This window comes from Carassius gibelio, chromosome A10, assembly GCF_023724105.1.
Source record: "Carassius gibelio isolate Cgi1373 ecotype wild population from Czech Republic chromosome A10, carGib1.2-hapl.c, whole genome shotgun sequence".
NCBI lineage: Eukaryota > Metazoa > Chordata > Actinopteri > Cypriniformes > Cyprinidae > Carassius > Carassius gibelio.
Window position 1 is genome coordinate 25,862,990 of NC_068380.1, and position 10,286 is coordinate 25,873,275.

Here is a 10,286-nt window from a genome sequence, read left to right on the forward strand (position 1 = left end):
ATGAAGGGTTTCAGAAACACTTCTTGACACATTTTGATGATTTATGATTTTTCACATGTGTGTAACAGGTGGACTAAGCTGAAGGCCGCGATGGTGGATTACTATGATGTTCTGGGAGTGTCACGAAATGCTTCTCCAGATGACATCAAGAAAGCGTAAGTTAAAACTGAAGGCACTTATCAGTAGCCTCCAGTATGGAGGGGCCAATGGCATTGTAATTGAATGCAACTAAATTTGTCTCTGAGTAAATTAACTGTAAGCGAAGACTTAAGTATTTTGACACATACTGTTTAACTTTATAAAGTATTCATTAGCAGTGAAATACACTACCATTCAGAAACAGTTGCTTAGCAAGTTTGCATTAATTATTTTTAAATAAAGTGAAAACAGTAACTAATTCTGAGTTTAATTCTATAATTTTAATATATCTTAAAATGTAAAAAATTACTATGCCTAAGAAACATTTATTATTCTTATTATTATTATGTTGAAAACAGCTTAAATATTTTAAAAATGAAGTTCATAAACAACGTCATGAAATGTATTTTCTGCTAGTATTCTGTGGTCTCTTACCTTGAGACATGCTAATATCTTTAATAAAGTCACAAAAACTTTTTTTAACGGATTTTATAGTTTTGCTGGTCATTTTTATTTTATGCTTTTCCTTCAAACTAAGTAGAACAATCAAGCTGATATGCCTGAATTGGAAAAAGTGACCACTCACACATTTTAACTTGACTTGGCGCTCCAAAATTTGGAATTCAAATGGCGCAAGATGCTAAAAAAACAGTCTAACATGTCAGCCTAATGTTTATATAGAAGAAGATGGATGCAAGAATGTGTCATATGTGAATGACCCCCTGATCCTATATGTCACTTCATCACAATCTTGAGATGCCAGTCAAGCTAAGTTTACTTATGTTTATTTATGCTGTGTATACAGTTACAGGAAACTGGCTCTACGGTGGCACCCTGACAAAAACCCAGACAACAAGGAAGAGGCAGAGAAAAAATTTAAGGAGATAGCAGAGGCCTATGAAGTTCTTTCAGACAGTAGGACGCTGGAAATTTGATCTCTACAGCAATTTTATTACTGGTTAAATTATGTGCATTTCACTGTTGTTGTTTTTTCTCATTTTTAAGAAAGCAAACGAGATGCTTACGACAGATACGGTAGATCAGACATGCCAAGCTCGGGTGAGGAGAACTTCACACTGCTTAATACCATCTTAGTGTTACATGTGCTTACATGAAGTCTGTTTTATAGGCTCTAGTGGTTCTTCATTTCCTGATGACTTCCCAGGATTCAGCTTCACATTCCGCAGCCCAGACGAGGTGTTTCGAGAGTTCTTCGGAGGGCAGGACCCATTCGCAGACTTCTTTGGTGGGTTCCCAGGGAGTTTGTATGTTGATGTGCTGATCTTGAATCTTGCTAATATACCGCTGTGAGTGTTTCTATCACACCAGTGGCTCTCAATCAGGAGCCCGGGGTCCACTAGGGGGTCTCTGCAAACTGCCATGAGTACATCGTAGAATTATTTAAATGTAGTTATATTATGATGATTTCAATTAAAATGATAAAAACTAAAAGTAAAAATGTACAACATTAAACTGACATTGTATTTTTGAATTGATTTGTTTTGATTACAACAGACGTACCAGAGATACATAATCAGTTTAGATATTAAGGCCACAGATAAAATTGGTTGAGAACCACTGACTTACACTTTAGTGTGCACACTCTGCACAAAGTCGTCAGATTGCTGTTCTTCTCACACTACATGACTGTCTACAAACTAAGTTTTAAAACCAAACAACCAGAACCAGAAGTGATCCAGAAAATAACAGAAGATCACACATGAGACAGGAGATCCCACACAAGACTGGATTTCTTCCTGGTAAAAATTGTAGCTACTTGTAATACAAGTTGTCTGTACGCTGATTTGGAATTGAAAAAAGAAAAAGAAGAGAATGATTGCTTGCTGATGTTCTGTTGCAGGTTTATGACTCCTCTTCCTGAATTTTTTCTTGCAATTTATCTTGCACTCATATTGGTTATGGGTCTTCACTGATTTAATTTCTAGTCAAAACACATTTTCTCATAGGTATCAGAGACTCATTGACACTTCTGTTAGATCACAAAAATCTGATCTAAAATTGTGCAGTGTGTACCCAGCATTAATACTCTTTAACTTGCCATTTTCTACACTCTTCCACTTTGCCACTAGATGATTTCTCATTTGGTGGAATGCACAGTGGGTTTCACAGCTCCTCCTCCAGGCTTGGGCCCAGTCGCTTCTTCTCCTTCCCCTCAGCAAATGGTTGGTTTTTCATGTTTTTTATTTTTAATTTTTGTATATAATTAACGCTTATGTGTTCAGTCTCCTCCCAGAATAATACTTAAATGAACACTCCACTATTTTTGAAAATAGGCAAATTTTCCAACTCCCCCAGAGTTAAACAGTTGAGTTTTAAAAATGATTGTTGCTTTAATTTAGGTGAACTTTACTGAATACATCAATTTGGTGAAAAACTCCAAGGCACGATGTTGATATGAAAAGAATTGTATTTTTTTATTTATTAAGAGCTGCATTTTTTTGTAACTTTTTTTTTGGATCAACAGCTGATTTCACCTCCTTCTCTTCTTCGATGGATGGGATGGGCAGCCTGGGAGGAGCAAACTTCAAGTCTGTTTCTACTTCCACCCGCATTGTCAATGGAAAACGTATTACCACTAAAAAGTCAGTTTGCTTCTCATTATACCTACTATTTTTCCTACTGTTACCTTTGTTCCATATGTGGTATGATATGCATTTAACATGTAATATGCATACAGAATCTGTAATATGCAAAGTATAGATTCAAGAGATCCAAGATCCAAGATTTTATTTGTCACGTTCAAGTTATATGGCATACAACAAGCAGTGAAATGTAGGTCTGGCATACTCGTTTTTTATTTATTTTATTTTTTAAGACTGTGCAGAAAAAAAAGAAGAGAAAATTGAATACAAATAATGAATTATATACATTATATATAACTACTACACAGATGATGTGTAGAGATGCTGCACGGAAACTCCTACACAGATACACAGTGCAGAGATGTAAACAATGTGCAGTGAAGATGAGTTGCATAGCTAGGTTATCTCAAAAAAGTACAGTGTGCAGAGATTTATTGGGTAACCCTACACTACCAGAATCTCTAAAGTGCAGTGTGTTATATGTCCATGTTTAGTAGTCTGATAGCTTGAGAGAAGAAACTCCTTCTGAGCCTCTCCATTTTTGCCATCAGACTGCGGAAGCGACTGCCTGACTGTAGCCAGATTAAAAAGAGGGTTTCCAGGGTGGGGTAGTCTTTTGAGGATCTTAACAGTCCTAGATTTACATCTCCTGGTGTGGATGTCTTGCAGAGAGGAGAGAGATGTTCTGGAGATGCACTCAGCTTCTGGAGAAAGGCTGAGCTGTTTCCATAACACGATGAAATGCACACTGAAAGTCAATACACTTTCTATAGCCCCGATATAGAAAGTTTTCAGGATTCCAGGGGAAACCTTGAATTTTCTCAGGAGGTTTAGATGGTATGGTCATAATAGCTTTTCTAACATAAGCTTGAATATGATTAGTCCAAGTCAGGTCCTTGGAAATGTGTACAGCAAGGTATTTGAATCTGCTCACTCTCTCCACTGGGGTCCCGTTAATGATGAGTGGGGTGTAGATTCACTGCTGCCTCCTCCTGAAGTGCACAACCAGCTCCTTGGTTTTGCTGACATTCAGAAAGAGACAGTTTATTAGGTACCATGATGTCAGAATTTGTACCTCATCAAGGTAGGCAGCCCATCAAGGCCCATGAGGGGCCCATCAACACTGTATCATCCTCAAACTTGATGACAGACGTGGAGGTGTGAGTGGACACACAGTCATATGTGTAAAGGGAGTAAAGCAGCGGGCTCACTGACTGCGCAAGGGACTCGTTAAAGATGGACATAAACAATCCAGCCAGCTGATCGGCGCATGATCATCAATACACGACTGGAAATCCTGTGTGGGCCAGCCGCTTTCCTGATGTTCACATGCTTCAGAGCTCAACGAACCTCGTCCTCCGATACAATGATTGCACTAGCGTCACTGACGCACCTGTTCTTTTCCTCTGTGCATGTCAGCAGACTGTTGATATCGCTAGAACGGTTTGCTTCAAAACATGCATAAAAGGTGCTCAGCTCATTGGTTAGTGAAGAGTCGGCACTTACTGCGACGAAGGGTTTACTTTTAAAAGAAATGATAGTTCTCAGTCCCTGCCACATGCGCCTGGAGTCATTCATTTGGAAATGAGACTCAACTCGTTCTCTGTACTGTTGTTTAGCGGTTCTCACAGCGCGTCGGAGAGCGTAACAAGCAGTGCATCCTGCACATCAAACAAGAAATTTGATTTTGATTAAATAAGCAATTTAAACGCAGTTGATGAAAATGAGTAAAAAATGTTGAAGGCCTGGCTTCCAGAAAATCTGAGGAGTTCGAGTTTGTTTATGTATTTCCTATTGATAAACATTTCATTTCTTCCCTCAGGGTCAGAGAAAATGGCCAGGAGAGAACAGAGGTTGAGGAGGATGGGGTTTTGAAAACGGTCCTCATCAATGGTAATTCATTTTTTTGCTATCATTTAATAATGATATAGGACCAGAAGGCATCTCTATAGGTAATGCACATATTCTGGGGTGTAATAAAAAGTTATCGTTTATCATCTCAGGATGAATCTTCCTGGGAAAGTAAATGCTTTTGGAATACTAATACACATAACCTACCCTTCAAACATCTGGGGTCAGCTAAATTTTTGTGAAAGAATGCAACAAATGCATTAAATTAATGAAAAAAAATAATATAGTAAAAGTATTTTGTTATAATGCAACAAAATGTTTATTACAAATAAATGTTTTTTTATTTTATTTAATTTTTTACTTTCTATTCATTAACAAATCCTGAAAAAAAATCATCACAGCTTCCACTAAACATAAAGCCACACAACTGTTTTCAACATGATAATAAATGTTTTTTGTATCATTTATATTGTATTATAACATATTATAAAATATATTTTTGGAGATTAACTCAAGACCCTTGCAGTCTGGTGTGTCTTTAACCGTTATCTTTGCTTGTTGTCTAATGTCTAAACTTCTTGCGTTATCTTTATCTTGCTTTAGAGATTTAAGGATTTTTCCTTTTTTAATTACAGTGAAAACAAAGTAATTTTTCTCTAATTCATCCACTTGTCACTGTACATTACTAGTTAAACTATTTATGTTTAAATCCAAATTTCCTGTTTTGTTGGTAAGAACTTCTCAAGTAACTCTAAACCACTTATTTAGTTATCTTCTTATGAGGCTTGCAGGTAGATTAAGCTAACTCATTATATTTCACACTAGTTTCTTGATTTGATATATGCAGATTGCTCATTTCCTGTAGAACTGATATGACATTGATCTGTGTTTGTGTGTCCAGGTGTGGAGGATGAGATGGCCTTAGCTCTGGAACTGAGTCGTAGAGAGCAGTCCATTCAGCCTCCCAGACAATCCCAGCATCCACTGCTCCACCCCTCAAACACCAGCTCTTCAAACCCCGCCCTTCGCTCCTACAGCGCCGCCCCGTTCTACCACTGTCCCGATGCCGGTGAAGATGAGGAGGATGAAGACCTGCAGATGGCGCTGGCCTACAGCTTGTCGGAGATGGAGGCCCAGCAGCGGGCAGAGGACGTGATCTCAGGTGCTGGGGGAGGGAGGGGGAAGCAACCAGGTGGTGGGATGGGTGCCGTTCAAAAAAACCCAGATCAGAAAGAAGTACCAGATAATTCAACACAAAGCACCCCCTCGTCTCCTGAGGATAGACTGACAGAACAGGGCCGGGCTAGAGGTTCAGAAAGTGTTGTTGTACAGGACAAGGAGAATGACAAAATGGCAGCCAATGGGCCTAATGTAGTAAAAAAGAGGAGGAAGTGTCAGTGCGTGGTCTGTTAGTAAGAATATGGAGAATAATCATGCTTGTGTGAAATGAGCAGAGTTTTAACCTTATGTTTTCATCTTATGGTTGATTTTTTTGTTAATCCTTCCTGAAGTTTTTGACTGTGCTTTGACTTACAGCTCTGTTTTTTATGGCATTGCACAAATGACTGTTGAAATTTTATTTTCTTGCATTGTGGTACGAGTATTAGGTGCCAATATCAAAGGCAGGAAATTTTACAGGAGATTTTGAAGGAACTGTTTGCAATATTTCAGAACCCCATGCACAAAATGCCCTTCTTTCTGACAGATATCACTGAAATGGGTGTCTTGGGATATTATTTGCCAGCATTTATTCTGTAAACGGTGAAAATTGTCACTAGTCACTATTTTAGACAATCAGAAAAACTGTCTGCCTGTGAGTTGTCTGGCATTGCTGGCATCAGGTTGACAGACATGTTTTTACAGGGTGTGATTTGGGGATTTTGGAGAGCAGGTATATTGTTAGCAAAATGGTAAAAGTTAAAGGGTTAGTTCACTCAAAAAAAAAAAAAAATTGCCAGTGTTTTACTCACCCTCGAGGCATCCGAGGTGTGTATGACTTTCCTCTTTCGGACAAATCCAATCAAAAGTTATATATATAAAAAAAAAATTGTCCTGGCTCTACCAAGCTTCATCATTGACACCAAATAAAGTGCGCGCATCTATAATAAAAGACACGACTTCGGGCGTGAATAAAGGCTTCTTGTAGTGAATCCATGCATATGCATTGAAATATCCATATTTCAAACGTAATAAATACTTCTCTCTCACACATCTGACTGTCGTATGCAGAAGCCGTTCCAGCGGACGTATGTGCAGCATGCGCACCTCTGAGATATGCTAGTCTCGCGGGTTTGTTTACAGGAGCAAAGGAAGCAACGTTTCCTTACTTTAGCAAAGGAAAACCAGTCTCCTCTTGGCTTATATTGAAATCCTCCAACATTTTCCTCGGTTTGTACTTCTCAATCTTGACCAGTTTTTTTGTTCTCTCTCTGAATCATGCAACGCCAACATCTTCAGTCATCCACCGGAACAGCTTCTGCATATTACAGTCAGATGAAGTGAGAGAGAAGTTTTTATTACGTTTGATATATGGATGCACATTTTATTATGGATGCACAAGTTTTATGTGACATCTTGTGGACTATTGAAAAAATAAAACCTCTAGGGTGAGTAAAACATAGTCTTATTTTCATTTTTGGATGAACATTATGGCTGAAATCTCTCACAGCAACTTTTTTGCTGCAGAACAAAGATAAATTCTCTGCAATTACATTTTCATTCAGATGAAATAAATTGCTACTAAGTTGCTACACTCGAAACCAGTAGATCCCGCAGTCTTGGAAAACCTGGATATATGAGGTTACCCTAATTTTATTGTGATTTAGTGTGATTTCTAAGATTGGAAAAGTAATCTTAATTTAAAAAAATCATATAACTCCATGGGATAAAAAAAAAAAAAAACTGTAAAAGTCATGAGACTTTTGAATATTGTTTTGAACAATGGGTGGTTCTGGAGTCAGAAAGGTTTAGTACCACTGCTCTAAACCGTTTTAATGGCTTGAAAAGCATTTAAATGGATATCTTTTATCTGATTAGTTGACGTCACATCCCATTCCCAATGAACCTTCCATTTATTTTTTCAGCAGTGAACAACTCCGTTTCATTTGCATTCATATTCATTAGTATTGTTCATTCTAGAAGGGAGATTCTCTGTTTCGGGTCTCAGTGAGTTATATTTATTTATTGGGCATTTGTCATTCCTTCAAAGGTACCTGTTGAATGTGAAGGTGATGTTGTTTTTTTGTGGGGGGCGTGGATAATCAGCCTCTGAGGACTCATGTGATTAGCAATAAGTCAGTGACTAACGGCGAGTCACTAAAATAATGTAGAATCCAGAATGATCTCAGTTAATGAGGAAGTGCCAAATAACTGACCGTAGAACTTGCATCATTAGTTTTATTTGTATCAGAATTACTCAGTATTGATATTTAGTTTGTGCCTTTTTTTTGTTAGAATAGGAATGCTAGGCTATTGCTGCCAATGATACAGTATATACAGTATTTCACTTGCCAGTTTGTGTTTAAGTTAGCCAAAGAAGCACTTTTTTTTACTTGTTTGTGCATTTTGTTCCATAATAACTATCAGCTTTGTGATATAAAATATACAATCAAAACATCAATACATGAACATTTGTTTTGATTTTAATAAAAATAAATAAATAAGCACAGGAAGATTGAATGTAATGCTTTGTGAATATTAAAAAAAAAAAGTAATATGCTCAGTGCTCAAAGTGACATTTAAATGACTAACTTGTTAATAAATGCTGTTTCAACATGATGTTGTAAGGAATGGAGAAAAGGTGAGGAAAAAATAAACTGTAATATACATTCTGTTCACTACATTCAATTCATTTTCAATTTTAAGGATAAGTATTTTTGATGGACTGCTAACGGTTATCAATTTACTACCAGTTCACCTGATTAAAACAGCAGATTTTATTTTATAAACTACTAAGCCTTTAAATAAATAAAAAAATAAGCAGCGGAGATGCTTTGCATTATTGAAATGCCTTTCCACTAGCTTTCACAAGCCACCATTCACTATTCAGCATGTAATTCTCAGATTTGATCATTCCCACTCCTCATATGCATTCATTATGTTTATAATTTTTTCTTCCTGACTCATTCTCCCTGCCGTTACAGAGTCCGACTTCCAGGCCTTCACAGGCTGACCCGTGGCTGTGACCCCCTCTAACCCCCCCGAGGTAAAACGAAGTGTAGATGTCTCTGCAGCTCTTCAGCATAGTTATCCACTCTTCTCCCCATTCATAGTTCATTAACATTTGTGTAATTATCTGATAGTTTGCTGCAGCATTCCAGGAAAATATTGAACTCTACATTATTCCTTTGTGTAGGAAAATACTTAGTAGAGTCAAAATAACGAACAATCCTCAATTTTATTACTTGTGTAGTTTTAATTCAGCAAACACAACACAAGAAACTGTGAGGCAACACTAATACTGGATTCATCCGTCTGCTCCTAACAGGTGAAGCATTTCCCGGTGCTCTGCTCTCTCTTTCTGCTTCTCTGTCTCTCTCTGCCTGGCACACCTGCTGCTCAGAGCCTTTTCAAAGTTTTATTTGGAAAAAAAAAAAACAGGCAACACTACATAAAGGTCAAACTTGTACGTGCTACGCATGTATGTGTGTTTGTGTATGAATGTGTTCTCAGTCTTGAAGAAGGAATACTGGATTGCTTTTATATATATAAATTCAATTTATGGCCTGCACTGATCAAATATATGAGCTAATGTTAAAGATCAAGTGTCTTAAAGACAAAATTCTTCATTAACATTTTAATAATGAATGATTCAAACCTGTGATAAATGTATAGTTGCACTTGACATGCAGTATTTGAGAATTTAAAGCCTTCATAACTTATGATAAAGGTTTATTATTTATTCAGAAGGGTTTCTTGTGTTTTAATTGCAACCTCTGCTTCTTCATGTCTCGTTATTTTGTCATTTTTTTCAATTCACTACTGTCCAGAAGTCTGGGTCCGTGTGTTTTTTAAAATAATCTTAATCTTGCAAAAATTTTATGTATTTGATCAAAAACACAGTGAAAATAGTAGTATTGTCAAACATTATTACAATTTAAAATAAGTGTTTTCAGTGTGAATATATTTGTATTCCTGTGATGCAAAGCTGAATTTTTAGCATCATTACTCCAGTTTTCAGTGTCATATGATCCTTCAGAAATGATTTTAATATGCAGATTTTAAGCTCAAGAAACATTTTTAACTGTTGAAAACAGTTGTGCAGCTTGATGTTTTGTGGTAATCAAAAATTTTTATTCAAGATTTTAGAAAGTTTAATAGAACAGCATTTGTTTGAAATAGAAATCCTTTGTAACAACATAAATGTTTACTGACTCTAAACTTCTAAATGTTAGTGTAGATTAGACATTAACGGGTTAAGCCCCGTTCACCAGAACGATAACTATAAAGATAACTATAAAGATAACGATATTATCGTCCACACCAGCGAACGATATCATCTGTTTATTCTGAGCGCACGTGCATCTGTCGCTTTAAAGGTCCCGTTATTCGCGCTTTTTTGAAGATTTGATTGTGTTTACAGTGTACAATATAACATGTGTTCATGTTTAGCATGTAAAAATAACAGTATTTTTCACACAATTCACCTATCTGTATACCGCTGTTTTCACTGTCATAAAAATGAGCTGATGTCTT

At 36.8% G+C, this 10,286-nt stretch overlaps 1 protein-coding gene across 2 annotated transcripts; it reads left to right on the top strand.

The window, feature by feature from the left end:
* The first annotated feature begins 17 nt into the window (after window positions 1–17).
* LOC128021604 (dnaJ homolog subfamily B member 6-like) lies at window positions 18–10,286 on the top strand. 2 transcript variants are annotated; one of them, XM_052608911.1, is made up of 10 exons: window positions 18–155; window positions 944–1,053; window positions 1,144–1,197; window positions 1,268–1,384; window positions 2,229–2,321; window positions 2,624–2,741; window positions 4,564–4,634; window positions 5,494–5,754; window positions 8,735–8,796; window positions 9,079–10,286. In XM_052608911.1, the coding sequence occupies exons 1-9, from the start codon at window positions 37–39 to the stop codon at window positions 8,761–8,763; spliced, it is 972 nt and encodes a 323-aa protein (XP_052464871.1). In that variant the 5' UTR covers window positions 18–36; the 3' UTR covers window positions 8,764–8,796; window positions 9,079–10,286. The 2 variants fall into 2 exon arrangements, with proteins under 2 accessions (XP_052464871.1, XP_052464870.1); XM_052608910.1 differs by lacking the exons at window positions 8,735–8,796; window positions 9,079–10,286 and having other exon boundaries at window positions 5,494–8,419.

Excerpts from the sequence above, each read along its gene's own strand:
- LOC128021604 (XM_052608910.1), top strand. The coding sequence starts at position 37 with ATGATTTATGATTTTTCACATGTGTGTAACAGGTGGACTAAGCTGAAG. Across the intron at positions 1,054-1,143 it reads CTATGAAGTTCTTTCAGACA|AAAGCAAACGAGATGCTTAC; the intron begins GTAGGACGCTGG and ends CTCATTTTTAAG. Across the intron at positions 4,635-5,493 it reads GAAAACGGTCCTCATCAATG|GTGTGGAGGATGAGATGGCC; the intron begins GTAATTCATTTT and ends TTGTGTGTCCAG.